The sequence below is a fragment of the Humulus lupulus genome, chromosome 4, assembly GCF_963169125.1.
Source record: "Humulus lupulus chromosome 4, drHumLupu1.1, whole genome shotgun sequence".
In the NCBI taxonomy this organism is placed as follows: domain Eukaryota; kingdom Viridiplantae; phylum Streptophyta; class Magnoliopsida; order Rosales; family Cannabaceae; genus Humulus; species Humulus lupulus.
The window spans coordinates 13,768,046-13,794,985 of NC_084796.1; the positions used below are offsets into that span (position 1 = coordinate 13,768,046).

Below are 26,940 nucleotides of genomic sequence, written 5' to 3' on the forward strand. Positions count from 1 at the left end.
TCTTGCTCGTGTTCCCAAGCCGACCATTGAAGAGGTTCACTCCCTTTTACTGAGCTTTGATGCCCGTTTGGACCGCCAACACACTGCTACCTCCCTTAGCTCCCTTCAAGCCAACTTCTCCAACCTACAAATGACTCGGCCACCCACTAAACCCAGACCACCAAACACTACTTTCTCACAGTCCTCCCGGCCCTCCCGACCTCCCTTCTCATCCTCTCCTAAATCCCCTACGCCGTGGCTACCGTCACCCTCTTCCTCCCACTCTCGACCTTCTACACAGCCAAAGTGTCAAATATGCTTCAAACTTGGCCACACAGCCCGAGCTTGTTACCATAGACTGAACCTCCAATATCAACCCGCACCTCCATCTCCACGACCTTTCCAAGCCTATATTACTCACCATTATGCTTCATCCTCTGATTCATACCATCAAACACCCACTCACTCCCCAACTTCTGGCAGTGTGCGTGATCCTGCTTGGTACATGGATTCTGGTGCTTCTGACCATTTTACACCAGACTTAAACGTCCTTGAATCTCCTCAACAGTATCATGGTAATGATAAAATCACTGTGGGCAATGGTAAGTCGGTTCCGATTTCTCATGTGGGCTATGCATCTTTACCTGCTTCTAATTCTGTTCTTCGCCTCTGTCAAGTCTATCATTCTCCTTTTATTTCCAAAAATCTGCTGAGTGTCTCAAAATTGTGTCATGATAATCAAGCTTATGTTGAATTTTATCCTTCTTTTTTCTATGTGAAACACCAGGTCAGTCGCCAAACACTACTCAAAGGTCTTCTTGATAATGGTCTCTATCGTGTTTCTCTTCCTACGTCCGCCTCGCCCACTTGTTCCTCTCCTTCTCAACTCCTGCTCGCTTCCGTGTCATCTTCTGATCTCTGGCATTCTCGGCTCGGTCACCCGTCCCGGGATGTTGTCTCTCAAGTTGCTACCCTTTGTAATTTTTCTTTTTCAAAAAATGAATGTAATTCCTTTTGTAGTTCATGTCAACTAGGCAAATCACACAGACTTGTATTTCCGAATTCTGTATCTCAGGCTTCTCAGCCTTTTGAACTAATACATTCTGATCTTTGGGGTGCCTCCCCGGTTACTGCCATTACTGGTGTTCGTTATTTTGTTCTGTTCATTGATGATTTTTCTCGCTTTACATGGCTGTATTTATTGAAAACTAAGGATGAAGTTTTTCAGGCCTTTCTTACCTTCAAAATGATGGTTTCTACTCAATTTAATGCTCCAATTAAAACTGTTCGTTCTGATTGGGGGGGTGAATATCGTTCCCTCTCCTCCCACTTCCGTCAATTTGGTATTCGTCATGAACTTTCCTGCCCCCATACTCCTCAACAAAATGGCCGGGTTGAACGTAAAAATCGTCATGTTGTTGAGATGGGTCTCACACTTTTAGCCCATGCTCATATGCCTCTCCATTATTGGCCATACGCTTTTTCCACCGCTGTCTATTTAATTAACCGCCTTCCCTCTCGTGTCTTACGTTCTCGCAGCCCTTTTCAACTTCTTTACAATAAAACTCCCAACTACTCCCTTTTTCGTGTCTTTGGCTGCGAGTGTTTCCCCTTTCTTCGCCCGTATAATTCCCACAAGCTTGAGTTTCGGTCTTCTTCCTGTATTTTTCTTGGTTATAGCAGCCAGCACAAGGGTTATCTCTGCCTCCAACATTCCACTGGCAGGATCTATGTCACTCGTCATGTAGTTTTCAATGAACACAGGTTTCCTTTTCTCACTATCTCTTCTCCTTCTAACCCCACTACTGCTCCTCATACTGTCATCACTGCTCTTCCTTTTCCTTCCCCTCATCCGCCCCCTCTAACCTCTCTGCCCGTGCCTTCTTCCACTTCTCCATGCCCCTCTTCTCCTCAGCCTGTCTCTTCGCCCTTGCAAACTGTCCCCTCCCCTTCTTCTCCTGTTTCCGCAAACTCTTCCTCTTCTTCTTCTTCTCCTGCTTCCACCGTCCCATCTCTTCCTACCATACCTTTAGTAGTTGATTTGCATGGTCCTCATGAAAATACCACTGCCCATATGAATTTACATCCCATGGTTACTCGTGCTAAGTCTGGAATTCACAAACCGAGGCTGTTCTACTCTATAACTATGGGCGTTCCGGTTGAACCTACTACTTTCAAAGAGGCCAGCCACTATCCTGAATGGACTGATGCTATGCATACTGAGTTTGAGGCTCTTCGCTCTCAAAAAACCTGGATACTTGTTCAACCTCCTCCTCATGCGAAGATAATTGGTTGTAAATGGGTTTATCGTCTCAAACTCAATGCTGATGGTACTGTTGACCGCTATAAAGCTCGGTTGGTTGCTAAGGGTTTTCATCAAACACCGGGTTTGGATTTTCATGAGACTTTTAGTCCGGTTATCAAGCCCAGCACTATCCGCTTAGTTCTTGCACTTGCTGTCTCTTCTCACTGGTCTATACAACAGATTGATATTCAGAATGCTTTCCTTCATGGAGATTTAGTGGAGACTGTCTACATGTCTCAACCCCAAGGTTTCGTTGATCAAGCGCATCCTCATCACGTGTGTAAGTTAACGAAGTCTCTTTATGGTTTAAAACAGTCTCCACGTGCTTGGTTCATTAAGCTTAGTACAGCTCTTACTGCTTGGGGTTTTGTGGCGTCCAAGGCCGACAGTTCCATGTTCATCTATAGGTCAGCCACTGCTATGCTCATTTTACTGATATATGTTGACGATATTATCGTCACGGGTTCTTGTTCCACCACCATCGCTGCTCTTCTTCAGTACCTTAACACCAAGTTCGCAGTTAAGGACTTGGGTTCTCTTCATTTTTTTTCTTGGTATTCAGGTACATCGCACGGTTGCTGGTCTCCACCTTTCTCAAACGAAATACATCCGTGATTTGCTTACGAAGACTGGTTTCCTGGATTCAAAACCTGTTTCCACGCCCCTTGCTCTTTCTCCGCTTTCACTTTATGATGGTGATCCGTTGGCTGATGGTACTGAGTATAGAAGTTTGGTTGGTGCACTACAATATTGTACTTTTACTCGTCCAGATATCTCCTTCTCTGTCAACAAACTTTGTCAATTTCTGCATGCTCCGACTTCTACCCACCTTCAGGCAGCGAAACGTGTTCTCCGTTATCTTAAAGGTACTGCTCATCTTGGCCTCCTTCTTCAACCGGACAACTCCTTGCAGCTTCACTATTTCATTGATGCCGATTGGGCTCTTGCCCAGATGACCGTCGGAGTACAAGTGCCTATTGCATTTTTCTTGGCCTGAATCTTATCTCTTGGTCTTCTTCCAAGCAAAAGGTTGTTTCTCGCTCCAGTACAGAGTCTGAATATCGAGCACTTGCCAATGGGGCTTCAGAAGTTTCTTGGATAGAATCTCTCCTAAAGGAGCTCGGTGTTACACTTTCTACTGCCCCAGTTATGCACTGTGACAATCTTAGCACCATTCATCTTGCCTCCAATCCCGTTCTTCATGCGAGAACCAAACACGTTGAGATAGACTACCACTTTGTTCGGGAACGGGTCAATTGCAAATCGCTGTCACTGTCTTACACTCCTTCTACATGCCAGCTAGCTGATTGTCTCACCAAACCTCTTCTTGCAGCTCGGTTCCAAGATCTTCGTACCAAACTCACCGTGCTTCCTTGCCCGCTGCGTTTGAGGGGGGATGTTAGACAATAGTTAATTAAGAGACTCCTTTTCCTAATTATTTGGCTTTACTTTACAGCTGTATTTGCTTGTTACCGTTTGAGTATTTCCTTTATTCAGCATATATATATTTTGTACTGCTTGATGGACCCTTTCAAGGGAATATAATATTATTGTCTAACAGCCATCCCTTCTGACATATATAAGAGATATATAGATAAAGAATATTTAATTAGAAGCTTCATGAACTAATAATAATTAAACTCTTTCAATAACTATTGATCCCACCTAATAAGTGTGTTGGTATTATGAAATCATATCTACTTGGATCTTAAAAACTTCCAATATTTAGAAGAATTATATGATCATAGTAATATGTATTTACTCTCGAAACTGCCAAAAAAAACAATTAAAATCGTCAAATGATCTAAGATTACTTACTGGATGAGAAAACGAGTGTATATATAAATATATATATATATATATTCAGTATTCAGATATATACACAGTAAACCTATCTTAATTCATAGAGATCAATATTATGAAAAAGATTTCTGTTTAAGACAAAAATGAAAAAGAAACATTCTACAAAAGGATGTATGTCTCCGGTTGAGCACAAATCGAAGAAATTATATAAAAATGAAAAATTGTTTGAGACAAGGAAGAGTGAGTCGATCTTTAGATAAAAAAAAAAGATATATCACGACCGACATTTTCTTTGTCAACTCTTTTCATTCAAAAATGCGTTTATTAATTAATTCAGAGAGATATTTATTAAAAGTTTCTTTCTTTTTGTACAAGTTCTTTACTCAATTAATAGTTTAAACTCACAAACTCATCTGCATTACTCTATTTCCATATTCACGTAAATAATTCCTTAAAAATAATTAAAAACAAAGGACATTACGTTCAATTGTGAACAAAATCTTTTTATCCTTACCTTGTAACAGGAAAACTTTACAAAAAATTTCAGTAGTGGAACTTGAAACAGTATTTATATATATATATATATATATTTAAGTTTTGACTTACATATATAAACCACAAACAAAAACCACGTCCTATACTGTTAACTAGTACATACACTTTATGGTACATCACATTGTAACTTGAATCATATATAAAGTTAAATAGTAATTGGAGTCCCAAATTTTAATGTTTGTATCACTTAGTTCTCAATTTTTTTTAGTAATTAGATCTTAACTTTTATATTTTAGCTCATATAGGTACGCAATGTTATATTTTATTAAATAAAACCTGATTTATAAGAGTAAAATGATATTTAAAACAAAAAAAATAATGTAGCACTCATTTGTTTTTTCTTTTTTTAATCAAATTAATTAATTATTACATATATAATAATATATTATTTTGGTAAGTTGACTTAAATATTCCTATCAAATATTAAAAATTTATTTTCTATTATAGCTCTAAAATATTTAATATCACTTATACATTAATTAATTTATTATTTTTAATAAAAAAATTACATACTTTAGATTTTAGAAGTATGAAATTTATTAAGAGTGTTTCTATCTTTAACATAATTTTATTTTATTACTACACAATTTCTATATTTAAAGTGGAAATGTGTCTAGTGAAAAAAAAATGATGTTATAGATAGAAGCACACTTAATAAATTTAATGTTTCTAAAATTTAAAGTATGTAATTTTTTTTATTTCTCAATTGATATTTCAAGAGAGTATTTAAGTCAATTACTAAAATAATATATTTGGTAATAATTAATTAATTAAAAAAGTGTTTAAAGAGAAAAAATGGGTGCTCTTTTTTTTTTTTTGTTAAAATCATATCTTACCCTTATAAATTAGAATTTATTTAATAAAATATAATATTGATAACCTAATAAGTGAGCATAAAAATAATAGTTGAGAATCTAATTGCTACAAAATAAAAGTGTGGGTGATACAAGTGATGCTTGAGGTCAAGTGCTATTTACCCTACATAAAAACCACAAACAAGAAACCACCTCCTTTATTAGTATTAAAGATAAACGTTTTATATATATATATATTGACTTTATATTACATGCCACAATGAAAAGATACTAATCTTGATTGAATAAGCACAAATTAGAAATTAATTTGTTTATCTTTATTTTTCTACATTAAGGATTTAACTTTATATATATACGCAGCAGTGTATAAAATGAAATGCATCTCGTTATAAATTTTATTTTATGTATTTAAATTATTAAGATTTAATGTATTTTAAGTTTGATTTTGATGTACTTAACAATTATTGGATTATAAATTCAATTATTGATTCGATAGTTGTGAGATGAAGGGATACATTAATTACATCCTCAACAAGATAAAATTCAGTCTATATAAAGAGAAATTGTATATTTCATTTGAATAAAGGAGATGGTGTTTAGGCACAACATTATTTTGGAAGCTGAGCTTAGTGCGCGTGACAGGCACGTGATCATACAGTACACAGAATTGTGATACAGCAGGATTAAACTGAGGATTTTTGGCAGGTGCTAATGGTCAACTACAAAAGCAGTTTCTCTGTTGGGAAAAACAGAATATTTTCCAACTTGAAGCTCAGATTGAATCTCCACCGTTGGATTCTTCTTTAATCCAAATGAGCCAAGATATGTGTGGATTATATATATTTAGGTTATTACTACCATATTTTATTCAAGTGCGATTACACTTCAAAAAGCTCCTTAGTGGGTTTCTGAGTAAATATGAATTCAGAAGAGGAAACACAATAAAAATTAAAAATAAAATTAATCCCTCTTTCTCTGGAATCCTGGCAGAAAAATTTAAGCAAGTTGGTCTGTCTCCCATTTGGACATATCCAGTGTATCCCAGAGCATAACTATATATGGTCCTTGTGGTAATAATAAAATCGTGGTACTAAAGGATATTCAGTAATTATTATATATACATACATATATATATATATATATCTTGTTGCATAGTGGGTTGAATAACATTACTGTCCACATTGTACTATAGGTATCTTGAATATATCTAAGTAAGAATCTTTGTTTTTCTCTTTTCAATATTTAAAATAATTTTATATTTTATATATATAATGTAGTCTAATGTCAATTTGTTGCCTATACTAAATTTAAAGTAATGGATGAAGATAGATTATTTTTTAATGTAATTTTGTAAATTAATATTTTTTTAATATATAATTTTTTACAAAATGACTTTATTAGACAAAGTATGGAGATAATTATTTGCCTAATTGGAGAACGAGGTGAGACGGAGATAGGGGTGGTACTCACGACTAATTCATCTCCATGCCTGTCCGTTTAGAGTTATTTATTATTTTATGTATACATATTATAGTAAAATAAAATTCTTCATATAATACATATATTTATTCATTTTGTCTGTTAAATTTATGGTTTTTTTATTAATATTTAATTATTGTGATGTTTAATTCTTTTTTTTTATATAAATTGGTTCGAGTTAAGTCCCAATTTAAATAAAGATTCCTCGCCTCTCGCCAAAGATTAGACTGGGGTGAGAGGCTTAAATGGGGGTAGGGATGGGAACGGGGAGACATTCCCTCACTTCATCATTTCCATCATTAATTAATGAGTGCATTATATAAAGTTGAGTGTATCCGAAATGTCATTTTGTAAAGAATTAAAAAATATATATTTTATTGTACAAAGTGAATATAAAAAAATAAAAGCTATAATTTTGTCACACACCCCAAAATTCATAGTAATGTTAAATATATGATGAATTTGGTGTATTTGATTTTAACTATTAATATTTTTAAGGGGGTGTTTGGTATGTGGGTTTGGTTTGATGGGAATGAGAATGTCAAATCTAACCCATGTTTGGTAAATTTATTTTTAATGACTTGGAAGTTTGTGTTTCCAAGTGGGTCTCATTTTTTAGCTTGATTTGAGGGTAATCTTAACTCATTTAAACACTTGAGTTTCACACTCCCTTAATTTAAACCCTTCTAACTCTACTCCTCCAAACTCAAACCTCATACCAAACACCCACAAGTAGGACACCCACAAGTAGGATGACATTACCTTTGAATTATGTAGTTGAGATAAATTACAAATCATCGTTGTTATAAATAATGGGTGAACTTAGTATAAATTAAGGGATTCTAGCTTAGGAGCCTGCATATCGAAAGGAAATGTATGTGGTCAGACTATGCCTAAAATTTCAGTACCAAATTTATGATTATACATAAGAATAAATCTACATACGTCTTTTCCATTTAAGGAAATAAATATCAAGCTGAAAGTACCCCATAACGTTACATAGCCAAAGCATATTTTTCAATTGAACTATGTAGTTAGTTTGTTATGATTAAAATCTATACAAAACAAAACGAAAAGAATTGGATTATTGGTCGATATCTTACTTATATCTTAAAATTTGAATTTGATTGGGAAGAGTGAAGTTCACCTTCGATTATATATTTTGACGTTTAAGGAAGTAGAGGAGACACACCCAACTTACGATGAGAAAGAGAAAGACCGAGGAAATCCCTAGAACTAACCTATGATGATGAGTTGTAAACCCTTAAGAAGCCACTTGGTGGGTGCCACGTCAGAAAAAAGCTCTAGTGGGGCCCATGAAGCTTGTGAATGTACTATGAATAGTACTAGTAAATAGGGTTAGCTTGTGAATGGGGGTGTCACTTGAAGATAAATAATCCAAATACGGTTAAATAGGGTAATAGGGTCTACAAAAGCTTTTATGGGATCAAGTTATTATAAAGTAAAAATAAACAACTGGAAGGAATCATTTTTTTAAAGAGTGTTATATACTTTGATCATCATACAAATATATATACTTTTACATTTTTTTTTATTTTTTATTTTATGCAACTTGACTGATTTCGATGCCCTCTCGTCCCTATATAAATAGCTCAACTTCCTTAGCTTATGACCACACCTCAGTGATTTGTATTTTATTCTTAAGTATTACAAACACTTTTGGCAAGAGTTTGGAGAGTGTGTGAGAGAGCTAGAGCTAAAGAGATCACTTTCTCAATCTTCTTATATTATTATTATTAGCTCTATTGTTTGAGAGTGAACTAGTTAGACTTCATCAACAAACAAGATATATAACATGGCTGCCCCTCACCACTACCTCATTTTTGCCTTCGGTCTCTTAGGTATATATACTTTTATATATATATATATATATATATATATATAAGTACTTGTATATATTCATTTGCTCGATCGAATGTCTAGCCTCCTTATTCATCATTTTGCTTCTTCTTCATTTTTATCTTAACATATATATATATATATATATAATGCAGGTCATATATATATATATATATGTAATGTATATTTTTGGATCATATAAATAAACTAGTTATTGGTTTTTATTTTGTAGGTAACATCGTGTCTTTCATGATGTTCCTTGCTCCAATGTAAGCTATATATATTTCATGCACTTGTATCATAATTCAGCTTAGTATTATTATTATTATTATTATATATTAATGAGTTAATGTGTTGCAGCCCAACATTTCATAAGATTTACAAGAAAAAATCAGCAGAGGGGTTTCAATCAGTGCCATACGTGATTGCACTACTGAGCTCAATGCTGTGGATATACTATGCCTTGCTTAAGAAAGATGCCATGCTTCTCATCACTATCAACTCATTTGGTTGTGTCATTGAGACTCTCTACATTGCCTTGTTCATCTTTTATGCTTCCAAGAAATCTAGGGTATCCACCTGATCCACCGACTATTAATATTTATTATTATTAAAACACAATAATAATAATTAATAACAGTATTATTTATTTATTCATTCATTGAAATTAATGAATGCAGATTGAGACGGTGAAGCTTCTTCTGTTGTTGAATGTTTTCGGATACGGCTTGATGCTCGTGTTGACCACCTTCCTTGCTAAAGGAGAAAAACGTCTCCAAGCTGTTGGATGGATCTGCCTTGCTTTCAACCTTGGTGTATTTGCTGCACCTCTTTGTATCATGGTAATAATATACATATATTTATATATATGATCATTATATATACATATATATAATTTATTTAATATATTAATCATTTTAATATTATTAATTTGTACGTGCAGAAGCAAGTTATCAAAACTAAGAGCGTAGAGTTCATGCCATTCCAGTTATCATTTTTCTTGACATTAGGGGCAGTCATGTGGTTCTTCTATGGTCTTCTACTCAAGGACTATAATATAGCTGTAAGTATATATAAATATATATATATATATGTTAAAATATAATATTTTTATCCGTAAGTACTGACCACTTAATAACTTTTGTCTTCTTCTACACAGTTTCCAAATGTGTTGGGGTTCTTTTTCGGCATTGCTCAGATGGCACTTTACATTGTGTTCAAGAACGCCAAAAAGAGTGTACTTGAGGAGCCAAATAATAAGCTTCAAGAACTATCCGAACATGTTATTGATGTTGTCAAAATCAGCACACTCGTTTGCCCAACTGATTTGAATCAAGTAGTTCTACACCAATTAACCAATAATGCTATCATTAATGATCATGATCAAGCCCAATTAGCCTCTTATTCTGAAAATGACAAAATTGAGAGTGAAAATGTCAAGGAAAAGGTCCAAGAAAGTACTGCTACTGCTACTACTGGTACTGGTGCTGTTAATAAGGAAGTTGTTGTGGTGGTTGGCTTAGTAGCAAGTTAGCTAAGTTTGACCCATTGATAATATATATATATATGGAAGGGAACTATATATATCTAAGTTTATTAATTTTAATTTAATGTAATATTTGCTTGTATTTAATTTGCTAACGTGGTGTCCAGTCCCCAAGCTCTGTGCTTAATTAATTAGCTAGCTAGATTATTCCCTTCTTATATATATATTATTAGTTACTTAATTTCCAAAATTTGTAATAGGTCTTGGTTTGCATGTAACTTTCAAAGGCTCATGCCACTTGTACCTCTTCTTAATTTTATGTAATTACATGCTACGTACGGTTCCTTTAGTTTCTTTTTAAAGTAACTTATATTATATATTATGGCATATTCTTTCTTTGCTATCTTTATGTTTTTGCTGCATTAATATGTATAAATATATACATAAAAGTATGGCAAGATAACGCGTTATAAAAGAATAAGGAAAAAGATGTACATCACACATTTATGCTATTTACAGTATAAGTTTACAATTTATTCACTAAATATTGAATAATTATACGAATGAAAAAGCTATGATGTAATGCAAATTGATATATTATATACATATATATATATATATATAATTTGGTTACTCATTGAACACGAGTAAAAAGATAGTGGTCTTAATTCAGAAAGAAAGATGCAAAAACATTCTCCATATATATACATATTTGTCTAAAGCTGAATAAAGCCTCTTTTAGGTATATAGAACATGGTGACTAGACTAGTACTAATGTATATGGGTATATTTCTAAAAATAAATTTTGATTTTTTCAAATTTTTAGAAGGATTATCTGATGAAAAATGTATATTTATTATGAAAATATAATATTGTAAACTTTTTATTTTTCAAATGCACGTCAATTTCTAAATATAACTAGTATCTCTCATTGATTGAAATTAATTATGACAAAAAAAAAATTCGAAATTAATGTAAAAAAAAATATTTACTTGTTATTAATTTGCTATATATCAAGTCACTATATTGTCACATCATCATAATTATTTATATCCATCGTAGTAACTATTAAAAAGTCTTCTACAAATATATATATATATTTGTGTACGTGTATATATAATAAATTAGCCTCTTATATATTAACTTTTATCTTAAAAAATTAATATGATACTAATGCAAAAAATATAAGCTTAATTATTACAACCACCGTGGAGACCAATTTAAGTACTTTTCCATTTTCTCGGAAAGTATATGTCACAAAAGAAAAAACTAGAAAACCCAAACCAATATATATTGAGGGTAAGACTACGACTACTTCTTTTAGCTAACTGATACCGTGATCAATGAGTTATTTTATATATTTCGAAAAAAAAAATTAAATTCAAATAATTTATCGGGCCAAAAAATGAGGTTCAAATATCTTGGTGCACACGTACTTATTTTTTTTATACGCATGTAAAATTCAACTATTTGAATATTTTTTTTACACTGTAATTTTTTTTTGAATTTGTAGTATATCTTAAATGACTACCATGTACACTGTTATATATAAAAAAAATTGAAAAAATAATTATCAAAATGTAGAAAACACCCGCTGAGTATGAAGCCAAAAATAGTCGCTACACTATAGTCTTTTCCCAATATATATATATATATAATTATGATTTATTAAAAAGAGAAAAGAAAGAGAAGATATATGGCTGAATAATTGGAACTAGATACATGAATGCATACAATTAATATAGTGCAGTCAAAATCATCACAATATATTTATATATATATATGTATGTATATACACACATATATAGTTCAATAGTTATTTGGTTCCCTTATTGTTATTTTGTTCAATTAATAGTTAAGATTATAAACGTTGTATCGACCAAACATAGGATAATTTGGGAGAACATAAAAACGGTCGGTCATAATAGTTGCTGAGCAATTAAAGGAAGAAAATGGGACTATTATATAGTATATATATATAAATATATGTTTTTATGTATATATATTTGAAAAGAATCCACTTATTAATTTGTCAAAGACCCTGATGTAGAGTTAGCTGTTTTAGAAAATAGAAATGGCCTTTTTTCGCCGAGATGTTTAATTATTGTCAAAAATGGTTAGGTGTACAGACCCCCAGTAACCAAAATCTTCCTGAATCTAATTAGTGGAGAATCACAGATTCTTTTAATAATAAGGGACTATATAGCAAAGCTGTATGCTATTATAAAATTTCAAGTTTATTATATTATAATTATTATTAATATCTAACATGGCCCCACAGTAGGGTTTCAGGTGTAGCACAATGTAAGAATAACAATGGCCTAGACAAAGTTTCGAGACTTGGATCTAGTCCTTTCATATATTATTTTTTATTATATATAATTGTAGAGATTATATGTACAAAAATATATGTATCATTATTGCATTAGTATTATTTTTATTTTGGTCATGCAAAGATGCAAAAAGAGTACTATTGGAGACATTTACCGCACACGTATTAAGTCCTAACTATAAATTATATTACATCAAAAGCGTACATCCTGCCTAGCCAGACATATATATATATATATATATATAGTTTGACTAAAAGTTATTGGAATCAAATATCACCAATAATATTAATGATTAATAACATGCATGGTCCATAGCTTTGTAGTATTGATGGCTTACAAATACTCTCTAAATATATAAATAAACAAATTTAATGGATCTAATTTATGCATGTATTAGACTCATCACTATTAATTAGTGATGTATATATATATATATAAATATATATATGTAGAACTATACTACTTTACAATGGAGCAAGAGCAAGCTAACTATAGGTATGTTTTCTTGGGCTAAAAATGAAACAAAAAGTATTATATTGCCCGGCATCTTGGAATAATAAACGCTTAAAAGAATATTAATATATACTATATGATATTTGCTAATTAATCAACAAGTCAATATATATATAATGTTACATAAATAATATTAATTAATATTTGGCCTTTTGTTGCACCAGTCGCGGTCATTAAAAAGCTAAAATGAGCTCCAACAAAGTGTCAGCTACACAGTCCAAGGAAATTTTTGGCCTCATACATTATTTTGCTTTCACACAACAATATATATATATATATGTTTAATTAACAATAATATATGATTAATTAACTTAATTAATTAAAGCCGAAAGAGAGTTCGATCAAAGAATAAAAGCCTTTACGTATAATGACCGGCCATCATCGATTGCATAACAACTAAACTAATTCATAATTTTTTTTTATTATTTATATAATCATCGTCGGACTCCACTGTTCATATCCTCACACACATGTTCGGTAGCTAAGTATACATTCAGCTCATTTATTACCCTCAAACTTATTAATAATTATTGATACAAAAACACATGTAAATTTAATCACAAGATAATATATATATATTTATATATTTGATTATTTTTAGTCCCATTGCTTTCGCAAAACTAAGACCACAACTTTAAGCATTAATAGTACTACTGTGACATATACAATATATATATCGATCTAAATAAAATATATTGTAAACCTTTTTTTTTTAACTGAACCTATAAATATATATAGGTAGTAAATTAAAACTAAGATTAATCGAGTTGGATCCCACGTACTGTGTTGCGCGTCAGAAACCCCGAACCAAGGCTTCTTCTTGGGTAGGTTCATTTGCTTTGGGATCGTATAGTGATGAGTTCTTTATTATTAAGCTACTAAACATCACCAACAAATTTAAAGGGGTCCACTCATTCATATATATATAGTCTTGCAAAAAAAAAAACTATATATATATATAATGTGTTACAGGTACGTACAAACATTGTTATCATCCATTGTCGATGGTAATATAACAGTTTTATTATAAGGCTACAAAGTATAGTATATCTTACTATTTGATCATAATAAATATTTGAATGGTGGCTACGTTCCCCAATGAGTCTTATAGATTTAGGAGACAGAATACTGAGGTGGCAGTATTTGGAGTTCTAGTATTTTGTCGTTGATATCTCAGTTTTATTAAATGGTTGCATGTGATTAAACACAAGTAGTTTAACCAGGCCGTACGCCTTCTTTTTTCCACGTAGTCATCTTTATATGTATATGTTTATAGAGAGTGAGAGGCTTCTTTCTTCTTCTTCTTCTTCTGAAATTTTACAAAATTTGGATAATCGAGTCGATAACGTTTCTTGGGTTTACAACAAATTAACTAACGTACGTACATTAACATTAATTTGATAAAAGTTAATTATGTGATTTTTCATGTTTATAATTAAGTTATATATATCTCCCAACTTTAAAGTCTAAAGTACTCATCTACCTCTTCTCTTCTCGTACATTGTAAGTAAGTAACTGGTTTTTCTTAAATTAATATAAATTTTATAATTTATTAATTTTTTAAAAAAGTGAAAGTAAAAGTTGAATGATTTTCCTCCTATTTCGGCTGTATTTAAGACTCTGATATGTACATAATTGACATGAAAAGTCTCGATCGCGTATACTTGAGAATTACTTCCAATAAAAAGAATGTAACAAACTAATATCACAGTATAATATTTAAAAGGTAAGGTTATAGAACACTCAAATTCTATGTACATTATTTCAATTATCCAGAATTGTGTGCAACTATTATAATACTAACTTATTATACAAAATTTGAATATTTTTTATATTACTCATATATGTCGAGAAATACTGATCGATGTCATCACTACTCTTATTTAAATAAGTTAATTGAAATTGATGCAATAATTTTTTCATTTGATTTCTTTTATTTGGAGAAAAAAAAGAACTGGCCAGTGGCCAAAACATAACTAAGGCGCTTGAATTACTGGTAGTGAAACTTTTTATAATTCTCATGTTAGTTAATCTTTATGAGATTAATAAATTATCTTTTCGAGTGAGCCTAGCTATTTGATCCTAATGTTAACAACTCTTTAGATGTCCATTAAAATTACATGAATTAAGTCATTCTTCCATGTCACATATGATACCAGCAAATTTGTCAAAATAAGGCTAAATTAAAAGCCTCGAGACATTACAATTTTCCTTATCCTAATAAGAAGAAAAAAAAAAGATGCTAGAACATCAATTAAGATTAGCAGCAGGTATTATGGTGTGCTAATTTAAGTCACCATACCCAAAAAGTTAAAAAAAAATGAAAATGATTCAATAAAATAAAAAATAAATAATAGCTAGCCAAAATAGGTTTGTATAGTTTTTTATTATATAAAAAAGAAGAAACTAGTACAGTGCTATTTGAGTAAACAACTTGTATCAGGGTGTATGGATGTATGGCACTAAGGTCATTTTCGAAGTTAACATATGCCTAACTAAACCTATGCCCCTTAACTAGAGTCCACAAACTACTAATTGTGCCAATTACCCTAAACCTTTTAATGCATGATAAATCATCACTCAAGAGATGATGCAATCACCCACTACACTACTATTAATATTATTATTATTCTTTAAAATAAAAAATCAGTAAATTAACACTAATCAATAAGATTATTGTCGTTTTCTACTGCTACTTAGTTTAGAGTTCAGAGACAAACTATTATGGTTTATTTGCTTTGTGAAATATTAATAATTCATGTGGAAGAAGAAAAATAAAGCCCCTGGTTTACTGGGGTGGAAAGAATCTTTAAAGAACCAAACAAAACTAGAAAGTAATGGGGTCAGTTTCCTTCTCCAGGGCAGTAGTAACCTTTGAATATGTACAAGAATGTTTGCACCACATATATATACATACATATATTTATATATTTCTATATAATGAAAATAGTTCTTTCAATTCAATATTGGTTTTTTTTTTAAGAAAAAAAGAAAGAATTAATAATAAAGATGCATTCATGAATCCTTGTCAGATAGATCAAATCCCATGTTACTAAATTGAATCTCCCCAAGAAATGCAACTTCATGAGAGGTGTTTGTCTGCCAGCAGCTGTTGCTTTCTCATTGAACAAAAATGGATATAAACTTTTCAATAAGTCTTTCATATAGGAACACATTATGGGAAAGGGTAAATACATATTTCTAGATAGAGTTTAGATTTGATATATAAATTAAAAATGGAAGGATGACTAAGCTTAGAGAAGCCCCCAATGTGGAAGTGGGCAAATCCTCATCACATGTTTCTCCACAATATCTAGAATGAAAACAATTACCCTAGTATAATAATTAAACTAAACTAAATAAATAAATAAAACAAAAAAGAATAATAGAAAGATGCTTAGCTAAGTGAAGCCCAATCTGGATATGGGCATTCATAAATCCATCCGGGCCCAGAGTATCTAACACAGTGTAGCCACAGACCCTCTTCATGGCCACCATATCTGCAATTATGACAAGGGCAACAAAGTCTTGTAACTAATAAATAAGATTCCAACTCCATTGTCAAACCTCCCCTATATGATGTGTGTGTGTGTGCAGACCACACATTGTGTTTTTATGCACTTTCATCAATGACATACATACCCCACCCATCATTTATAGCAACTAGCAAATGAAAGGAAAAGGTTCTAAAACTAGACAACTAGTGATATCATAAATGCATTCTCTATGTAATTCATGTCACAGGCACGATCAAGTATTATATTTTTATGTTTTCACAAATATCTTACCCTTTGGGAGCCAAATTTGGACAGTTTGTACACATGGGATCGATGCTGAAATCTTCACTGGAGTTTTCTTCATTTTCACATGAACAGTCTTCACCACATTTAGATGGCAATGAAGGGTCTGAACAAGCAGCAGCTCTATCTGCACTCATTCCTTCGGTGGAACGATCAACAACTTCATTGGATAGGTAAAGCATGTCATTGGCTATTGGATGGCCTGCATGTTGCAAATGAACACGTATCTACATAAAAGAAATAGTGAGTGAGTGAGTGACATAAAGTCATTAAACTTTTATTTACTTAGCTTTTTCAAGCTAAAACAAAGGAAAAATATGCATAGTAGGATCACTACCTCAAAAAATTTATGTCCAAATTATCAGAAAATGACATAAACACCCTAATGTGCAAGCTTAACTTTTAACGTTGAAATATTTAGTTCACTAGAGTATTACGCATGTGAGCTCCAGAAAATAAATTAAAGAAAGCGCGCACATCAAATAATTAACCACCAAATTTATTACAGTTTATGGACTAAATTTTAGAGATGCAACAAGGGTTTTGTAGTATGGTCAGTGAATAAAACGTGTTCATGGCATTTTCTTAACTTGGTGAACTTACTTGATGAGTTCTTCCAGTGATTGGCTGGCATGAGACAATGCTATGAATTCCATTGGTACTAATTCTAGTGAACTTGGTACAAGCAACCTTCCCTTTTACTGAAGTGCCACCAGAGGAGTTGAGCACCTGCATAACAGAGAGGCAGGATTTACAAAAGATATCCTACTATTCTCAGGCACATGCCCAAGGACAATGGCCTCAAATGCAGAAAATGAGGGACACCGGAATACCTCTCAGCAGACATCAAAACAAACTAATAACGGACAGCTTTCATATGAAAGCTATAGAAAATGTAGCATCAAACTAACCTCTGCTGTGCTCTTTCCTTCCCGGGCATTATAATTTATATTGGCATCTACAACTTTCTGGGAAGGAAAAAAACAAATTAATTAAATGATGATATCAGAATTCAAAATAAGCATGCATTTAGATATCAATATGTGCTGTATAAAATAACTTTTCTGACTTGTGAATCGTGAATTTGAAGCTCAATGCATTTACTTTCTCTTTTCAAAAGGAAACCCCTCAATAAGGAGGTTTAGATTGTGGTATTACAACAACAATAAAAAGTTAATAACAATGAGTTCTCAACTCTGATAATTTTAAAATTAAGTCTTTCGAGATAAACAACAAATTGACAAGCAAAGGTAAGCCAGCCCTGCGTTGCAGCCAGTTACGAACAAGACAATATTTACACAGATATGTGTTCATGCATAGATTACACAGCTTTACATACCTCATGCTCAGGAAATGCCCCAATAACTCTTGCAATGTACTGTTTTTGTACCTGCCCTGCTTCAATCTGTGACAAATGCACTGTATTAAAGTGAAGAAAGAATACATCATGACTAAAAATACTTGTATTTACACTAAGTGCTGGAGAAAAGAGAAATACCCTTTTGTTTTACATATTAATGGATGCAAACAAACATAATTTTACTTGGATGATTTTCTAAATGAGCTTCATATACTTAACAATAGCAGTTCAAGTCTCACCTGTTGCCTAAACATGTCAGCTTTTGAAGCACTTCTTGCCAAGATAAGGAGCCCAGAGACTAGCCGATCTAACCGATGAATTGCTAACACGATCATGGTCAAGGGAAGGACAAGATAGAAAATGTTGCAAACAGATAGCATAAAGTGTGAATAAACAAAATTCATATTAAATGAAATGAGACCCAATGGAACCATCTATCTATAAATTTGTGTTGCTTGCTTCAAGAAGCATTTTGTTTGGTAGTCTGGATACGAAACAGAGGTGCCAAATCGTACTCTGCTTGAAGAATGCCTACAACAGTGTTCTTACGATATTGACCACAGGGATGCACCTAGATAGCAGTCGAAAGTCAAAACGCAAAGTAAAGTACAGAGAGAGACAAGACACAAAAGGATTTTCAGGACTTTCCAGCAGTGAACCATATTTTCATGCCATACCAAATGAGAAACAACATCAACTATCAGCCATAAGCATTCACGAGAGATGAGTTCTACATTTGGAACTGTGGCACAAAATCAACATGTTGAAAGAAGATGTAAAAATAATAACTGGTGACTCACCGGAACAGAGGCAGGTTTACAAATAGTGACCACTTCTGGTTCTTTATGGAGGATTGAAACATCCAAGGCCAACACAGGAGGTTCATGCCTACAACCATTGCACAATCAATTTATAACTTGATAATTTGATAACTCAAGACTACCTAGTAAATTAGGCAAACAAAGATCTCCACAAAGTGCACAATAAACAACAAAAAAATCTTATCTCAAGATCAGCATCAGCACATAAAATTAAGAATTATAAACCTAACTACGTCAAGTAGGTACATATTAGAGCACCCGTAAGGACAAGGAAGGACGTCTTTTTCCGCAAATTAATTAACTTAGTTTTCTGGATGAAACTATATCAGTTGCCACACACCTGTGTAAGAAATGGCTAATCTTTTGCGAAGATTTAACAACGTATGAAACCGGCACCATCTCTCCATCTACTTGAATCCTTCCACATTTGACAGCACTAACCTACAATCAAAGCTTAACCACTATCCGTGAACTCATTGAATGACCATATGTACTAATGCTAAAAATAAGACCCAACTCAAATTCAATTCCAATAAACAGAAGAACGGATGCCCGGCAAGAATTTTAACAAGTATTTACCAGAACAAGTTCTTGAATATAGTTATAAAAGTGACAAGAGCTATAAGCAGTCATACATAGTACTCATACGGTCGTCCTTTAAACTCCTCAGCGAACAAATCCACGATGGTCTTTCCCGCCCAACGATTCTTAACCTAAGCCAACAACCCATTTAATGCATTCAGCTAAAGAAAACAACATTCGGGTTTAATCAGGGTTTAACTAGGGTTTTATCCCATTAATATTACCAAATTAACACACTCAAGCTCACTGAGATACATACATGAGAGATAAACTCGAAGTAGTACGGTTTGACATGGCGCCTCCCTGAACAATTCCCGCCAAAAAAATTCGTAATTCAATTTTTCTCACCACATTTTACAAAATTCAAAACTTTTATAAAAGGGGTATTTTTTAGTTATTTGTTCTTGGAGTTACCGTTTCGAAATATGTAATCTTGTCGTTCAGGTGGGTTTGCAGGGGTTTGCCAAACTATCTCCATCTTCTTCTCTTCTCCCTTCCCTTCCATTCTCTTCCTCTTCATCTTTCCCTCTTCTATATCAGATTTTTTATTTGGGACATTTGGACGGTTATGGAACCCTACTCTACCCATAAACGACATGTCGTTTAAGGATAGAAGAACCAACTTTTCAAAACCCGAAAACGTCACCGTGACATGATCCCTGCTGTGTGTTGTACTTGAGGCCTCAAAACGTTGTCGTTTCAAAGAGGTTGGTATTTCTCGATATTATTTTTTTCCTCTTTTCAGTTCACCAACAAACGCACCGACCTTTGTGAAAAACCCCCATGGAAGAAACAAAAGGGAAGTTTTCTTTCGAATCGGCATAGCTTGATCGTCAACTCCATAAAAAAAAAGGTTCGATTTACTATTTCAAAATCTGGGTCTGTTTCATTTTACTGGGTTTTTCCTGGTGAAGATTTTTAAATTGGGTTTAATTGAATTATACCCAAAAAAGTTCAGATTATTTTTCTTTTTTGATCTATGAGCTCGTTTTCGAGTCCCAATTAATCGGCGAGGAAAAGGGTTTCGCTTTATCGGAATTGATCATCTGGTCAAGCTTTTGGATAAAAAAAGTCAACGTTTCAGATGCCTGAAGAGGATTTGGTAGACATTAAATTCCGTTTGTACGATGGTTCGGATATCGGACCTTTCCGGTACTCATCGGCGTCGACGGTTGATATGCTCAAGCAGAGGATTGTGGCTGATTGGCCCAAAGGTTGGTTTTTGCTTTCTTGTTGTTTGGTGATGATTATAGTGAGAATAAGCATATAATTTTAATGGGCTTTGCTGTTATAGGCTTTGTTAGTGATTTCGTGGATCTGGGTGGATTTGGGAATTGGAACACGTTGGTGGTAGTTTCTTTGAATGTTAATATCGATTCTTCATATTGGGCAATCTGATTTTTGGTTGCCTTTGGTAAATATATGATAGTTTTCTGTTGGTTGTATGAATACTTGGACTCAATGCTCAAACTTGTTCATATTTCATTGGCAAACCTGAGTCTCGTGTTTAGCTAATTACGGCAAATTCCATTACGTTTTCTGGAGGATTTTTCCAATTCTAGATATCTTTGTAGATATTTTTGGAAAGAGGAATTTGACATATAATATTTTATGCTTGAACTAATACTAGAAACGCATGTAAATGTTCTTATTCTTGTCCAGTAAGCTTGTTTTTTTTTTTTTTTTGCTTCTTTAACCTTCCCTTTCCTTGTTCCTCTTTCCTTATACAAAATGTGATTTCTTGCTCAGGTAAAACAATCACACCGAAGACTGCAAATGAAGTGAAACTGATCAGTTCTGGTAAAATTTTGGAAAACAACAAGACTGTCGGTCAGTGTAAATTACCCTTTGGTGATACAGCTGCTGGGGGAGTAATCATAATGCATGTTGTTGTACAGCCATCTCCAGCAAAAACTAAATCAGGTAAGAGATGCAGAAACTCTTACCAATATAGATTATGATGATCATTAATAACTAGACTGAAAGTGATTTTGATTTTGATTTTTTCTTTTCCCTGAACAGAAAAGAAGATTGATGATTCTCCCAGGAAAGTTGTTTGCTCATGTTCTATACTGTGAAATAAATTGTGATAGAGTCAAGTCAGTATGTAAGCTTTGTGCAACAGAATAAGTCTTGGAGACCATGTTTTGTGGCAACATCCATGTGTACAAGTGCAAGCTGGTGATAATTTGTCTTAATTGAAAGAAAGTCAGTGTTCTTCGTGACTCTTACAGATTATATTGTCTATCAGTGCCATATTAGTTTTCACTTTCAGCATATTGTTTGCTTTATTTCCTTTTCTCTTTGTTTCTTTCTTCTTGTTTGGTCTCTTCTACTTTCTAGTCTTATAGATATCACTCGAGTGATGTTATGTCAAGCAAGCTGTATAGACCTCATTATTGTAAAGATCAACATTCAAATTTAAGGAGAAATGCTATGTTTATGATGAAATTCAGTAATGATTGTCAAACATGTTAACCACTTGTGTTGTGATTACAATTTACAACTGCAGCGTTTTTGATAGATTGAGGATGAGTTCTATTCTACTCAAAAAATTGTTCCTTTGGTGAGCTTAACAGCACACTGCCAATCAAAGGTGTTGGATTTATTCTAACGTACAAAATACCAAATCAAGGTATACGCGTGGAAAATACAGGTAATACACTCAACAACTTTTCAAGGGTAAAATGTTAAACTAGAACATTCAGGTTCTAATCATACATGACTTATGACTACAAAACAAACTCTCCAGTACATCTACAAAAGATGGCAGCTATGCAAGAGATAAGAAAAGAAAGAAAATGGGGAAAATAGTAGAAAAGAAAGAAAATGGGGAAAATAGTACAAAAGATATAAATCTAAATCCGCCTTAAAACTTTTTCTGCCGCAGCTATTGTTTGTTGAATATCTTCAGAGGTATGCGCCAAGCTTGTAAACCCAGCCTCAAACTGTGAAGGTGCAAAATAAACACCTTCTTCCAGCATGCCTCTATAAAACCTTGCAAACTTTTCAGTGTCACTCTTTTCTGCATCTGAAAAGTTGTGTACAGGTCCTTCACAGAAGAAAAACCCAAACATCCCACCTATATATCCACCGCACATTGCATGGCCAGTCTTCTTCCCAGCTTCCAAGAGACCTTGAGTAAGTTCGCTTGTGATCTTATTCAAGTATTCGTAATTTCCTGGCTTCATCAACCGCTTGAGGGTATGTATTCCTGCAGTCATTGCCAATGGGTTTCCACTCAAGGTCCCAGCTTGGTACATTGGTCCAGCTGGTGCTACCATCTCCATGATCTCCCTCCTTCCTCCATATGCACCCACCGGCAGACCACCACCAATGATCTTTCCAAGTGTTGTTAAATCAGGAGTTATGCCAAAGTACTCTTGAGCTCCACCATAAGACAAACGGAATCCGGTCATAACTTCATCAAAGATGAGGAGAGCATCGTTTTCTTTTGTGAGTTTGCGAATGGCATTGAGGAAGTCTGGCTTAGGAGGAATGAAGCCAGAGTTCCCAACCACAGGTTCAAGGATAATTGCAGCTATTTCTCCTTTGTGGGTCTTAAAGAGTTCTTCCACGGCTGAGAAGTCATTATAGGGGGCTGTTAGAGTATCAATAGTTGCTGCTTTGGGAACACCTGGAGAGTCTGGTAGTCCCAATGTGGCAACACCACTACCGGCCTTGACAAGGAAGGGATCAGCATGACCGTGATAACAACCCTCAAACTTGATGATTTTTGGCCTGCTAGTGTAAGCACGGGCCAGCCGGAGCACACCCATGCATGCTTCTGTACCTGAGTTCACAAATCTAACCATTTCAATGCTTGGAACAGCTGAGATGACCATCTCTGCTAGTACATTTTCTAGAAGACAAGGAGCACCAAAGCTGGTTCCTTTCTTCATTGTTTCAGCAAGGGCTGCAAGTACCTGCAGCAAAGTTCCATTCCAAGATGATTGAGTAACAAAATCTCAGGCACTATCAGATAAACTTCCATGACAGATAAGTAAAACAATTAAGGGTCCACCACAAATATAACTCAGAGGATTAACTATTCAAAGCAAAATAAAATTTGAAGCAGGGCAGCAACCTGTAGTCCTAAATCATATCTCCTGATCTCTATAAAGAAGAAAACATAAGGAAAATAATTGTTGAAAGCTAATAAAATCAGGGCTGAAAACCTAGATAATGGATTAAGAATTGTCAAAATATGTATTGGATTTCAAAGAAAGAATAGAACCTCATCATCTGCATGGCCAATAATTGCAGGTCCCCATGAACCAACATAATCAATGTACTCATTGCCATCAATATCCCGCATGTGAGAGCCCTTGGCAGAATCAATGACAATAGGTTGTCCGCCGACAGATTTAAAAGCACGAACAGGGGAATTTACACCTCCAGGCATCAACTCCTAATAGGTGTTAACATGAGTAAATAATTAGAGAGTCTGAAACACAGTTCACATTTGAGAGTTAATATGACCCTAGCAAAACAGAATGAACTGAAATATAATTACTAGCTGTATCACCACTAGTTTGAAATATGCATAGTTCAAGTAGAAACAGGCAACCAACACTTCAACAAGATTATTTGGGCATGGCACAACACAAGGAAACATAGATTATATTTGTAATGAATTGCACCTGGGAATATTGAACCACTAAACTACATCTAAAATCATGCTATATTTTCACTCATTGAATCTCGAATTTAAGTTCAAGTATGGCCATGTTTTCAGATTCATAAAAGGCTGTAAAAGAATGAAGATTGTGCTATAGGGAAAGAAAAAATTAACAGACGGGTACGGTTTGAAACACAGTACAAGTCTACAACAATATATACGGCTACCGGTCAGCAATGTACCAACTGATACATAATCAAATTTTTACACAAAACTGAATGTTTTCAACATTTAATCTCAAACCAAACCAAGTTTTTACAGACATTGATATCTCAGGCATTTGCCAAGTTAATAAAAATATGAGCCGCATCAAGTTTTTCCAGCTCAAGATAAGCCTTAAACAAGTTAAACTCTGCACTAAATTTGCTTAAGCAGATTTAAAACTGTTCAGATGAGAAAACCAAGGTTGCTTGCACTGACACCGTGAAAATTAGGCGCATTGCAAAATAACAGCTGAATTGAAGCTCAAAAATGGAGATACCAAACTGAAATCCATCTCTTGATTCTTCACAAAACCAGGAAAAATTTAAGCCAGTACCATCATATGAATCTCATAAAACCCAGAAAATCCTACGTCTCAATCAAAATGTGACAAGCCCATATCCCCAAGTCAAGGAAAAACCAATACAAACAAACCAAATCTTTGACACGGTCAAACTAAAACTCAACTCAATTTAGATTAAAAAAAAAAAAGAAAATAAACATCACTGGACAAAATAGAAATACCTTAGCAGCAGTGAAAGCCTCCTCTGACTTTTTCAGAGTAAAATTCTTCTTCTCGTCGAGTGAGACAGCCATTTTGACACAGCAAAAACGACGAGACGATTGCGAAAACTGCGAAATGGGTCTTTTTGAAAGGTAGACGCTTGAGCATGAAAGCCCTGCTCCGACCACCGCAGCACTCGTGTTCGCCATCTTCTCTCTCTCTCGCTCTCTTTCTTTCTCTGCGTCAATGGAGTATGGATCAAGAAGATAAAGTGGCTGTAATGAGACAACCTTAGATTGGCGTTTATTTATTTATTTAATTTATTTTCTTTTTCTTTTTTACTTTTAAGCTACACTAAGTTGGGTTGGGCTTGGTCCTGAAGCCGCCACCTGAGGCGCAAGCCCAATTGGCATTTTTTGTTGAGACTTGGGTTTGGTAGAGAATTTTGATCTGACTTTTCATAGCGTGTTAAGCCATCAAAACATAATAATATTTAATTTTTTTAGTCAAAAACAAATCTCATCAAATTCTAACCAACATCAATTTTTGTACATATGTTGTTCAAAAAGGACAGATTCATTATTCATACTATGTATTTGAGACAAGGAAAAAGAAGAAAAACAGGTTTTATTTATATATCAATAAAAATTCGACCAAATCGGATAAAAAAAGAGGTTTTTCTCTGTATAATATAACGATAAATATGACTGAAAAATACATTAAAGCTAAAAGAAGCGTATGATTAGGTTGAAAGGTTTAAGTAACTACGCTAACTAATTAGTATTATTTACAATATTGAGAAGCAAACTGCAAGATTTTTCTCTTTTTTTTTAGAAAAAAAATAAAATTAAGCTTAATTTGCATTAGATTAGGTTATGATGCTGTATTATGAAATTAAAATTTTGGAACAATTACAAATGACGAATATTTTAATATAATAGTAGAGAAAGAAAGCGTGAGTATTTATTTAAAATAGTCATAATTAAGCACCTTATTAAATTATGCAGTCAAGTTATTATTCTATGTCATTTTGTTTCTCTTTCTGTAAAAATTGATTTATTAATTAATCATGTTGCTATAATTAAATTCAAAATCTTATATGTGGGGCAACTTAGGCCAACTCCAACATTATTTTAAAAAATAATGCAACTTTTTACCGAGTAATGGGTGAAAATTGCATATTTTTAAAGTTATTTTGCACTCTTGCTTAGTTTTGATAATTTTTTGCAAAATGATTTCTGTCTAAAATTTCGATTAGTTATCTGAATTTTTTGACCAACTGTCTAAAAAAATTCGACTAACTGTCAGAGACCATTATCCAAACTAAGTCAGAGTCCAAAATCACTACAAAAAATAAGTCACTTTGTCAAATGACCATTTTATACATATTATAATATGTTAGTCCAACCAAAGTTAGATGGAGTTTGCGTGTTAAGGCAGTATTATTGGCATTTTTGCACTAGAAATTGTCACCATTAATAATACATCTTTAGTTACAACCTATATTTTTAGGAAAAAATTACATCTAGCACTACAAATTTAAAAAGAAAATAAAAAATATAAAATTTTACAAAAATTACAAAAATACGGATAACACTTTGTTACGGTTCTGTAATCGTCTATTACAATTTTCTAGTTAGTCTGTAAATGTTGTTTACAAAATTGTAACATATGGTTACAAACTTGTAAATTTTAATTACAAATTTGTAAACTTTAGTTACAAAAAAACTATATTATTACAAATTTGTAAACTTTGTTTACAATAAAAAAAACTCCATATTTATAATTATGTCACTCTGTATTTTTGTAATTTTTTACAGATTTTGTATTTTTAGTATTTTTTTTTTAAAACCTTAGGTACT

At 33.2% G+C, this 26,940-nt stretch overlaps 4 protein-coding genes across 5 annotated transcripts; 2 read left to right on the top strand and 2 right to left on the bottom strand.

Moving 5' to 3' along the window:
- Positions 1-8,594: 8,594 nt before the first annotated feature.
- LOC133828835 (bidirectional sugar transporter SWEET10-like) lies at positions 8,595-10,631 on the top strand. Its single transcript, XM_062258923.1, has 6 exons — positions 8,595-8,798; positions 9,029-9,065; positions 9,157-9,367; positions 9,477-9,638; positions 9,740-9,859; positions 9,956-10,631. The coding sequence occupies exons 1-6, from the start codon at positions 8,753-8,755 to the stop codon at positions 10,328-10,330; spliced, it is 951 nt and encodes a 316-aa protein (XP_062114907.1). The 5' UTR covers positions 8,595-8,752; the 3' UTR covers positions 10,331-10,631.
- A 5,511-nt stretch (positions 10,632-16,142) lies between these two features.
- On the bottom strand, positions 16,143-20,259 carry LOC133830001 (RNA pseudouridine synthase 7). Of its 2 annotated transcripts, XM_062259875.1 has the most exons (12): positions 20,106-20,259; positions 19,951-19,994; positions 19,745-19,822; positions 19,450-19,550; positions 19,089-19,176; positions 18,781-18,859; positions 18,528-18,610; positions 18,268-18,333; positions 17,840-17,896; positions 17,532-17,657; positions 16,917-17,155; positions 16,143-16,628 (listed from the first exon to the last, which is right to left on the bottom strand). In XM_062259875.1, the coding sequence occupies exons 1-12, from the start codon at positions 20,209-20,211 to the stop codon at positions 16,526-16,528; spliced, it is 1,170 nt and encodes a 389-aa protein (XP_062115859.1). In that variant the 5' UTR covers positions 20,212-20,259; the 3' UTR covers positions 16,143-16,525. The 2 variants fall into 2 exon arrangements, with proteins under 2 accessions (XP_062115859.1, XP_062115860.1); XM_062259876.1 differs by lacking the exons at positions 19,951-19,994; positions 20,106-20,259 and having other exon boundaries at positions 19,689-19,804.
- A 152-nt stretch (positions 20,260-20,411) lies between these two features.
- On the top strand, positions 20,412-22,142 carry LOC133830002 (membrane-anchored ubiquitin-fold protein 3-like). Its single transcript, XM_062259877.1, has 3 exons — positions 20,412-20,905; positions 21,441-21,614; positions 21,714-22,142. Exons 1-3 carry the CDS (start codon positions 20,776-20,778, stop codon positions 21,767-21,769), a joined length of 360 nt encoding a protein of 119 aa, XP_062115861.1. The 5' UTR covers positions 20,412-20,775; the 3' UTR covers positions 21,770-22,142.
- Positions 22,143-22,342: 200 nt separating this feature from the next.
- Positions 22,343-25,356, bottom strand: LOC133830000 (glutamate-1-semialdehyde 2,1-aminomutase, chloroplastic-like). Its single transcript, XM_062259874.1, has 3 exons — positions 25,099-25,356; positions 23,929-24,102; positions 22,343-23,617 (listed from the first exon to the last, which is right to left on the bottom strand). Exons 1-3 carry the CDS (start codon positions 25,285-25,287, stop codon positions 22,550-22,552), a joined length of 1,431 nt encoding a protein of 476 aa, XP_062115858.1. The 5' UTR covers positions 25,288-25,356; the 3' UTR covers positions 22,343-22,549.
- Between the last annotated feature and the right edge of the window lie 1,584 nt (positions 25,357-26,940).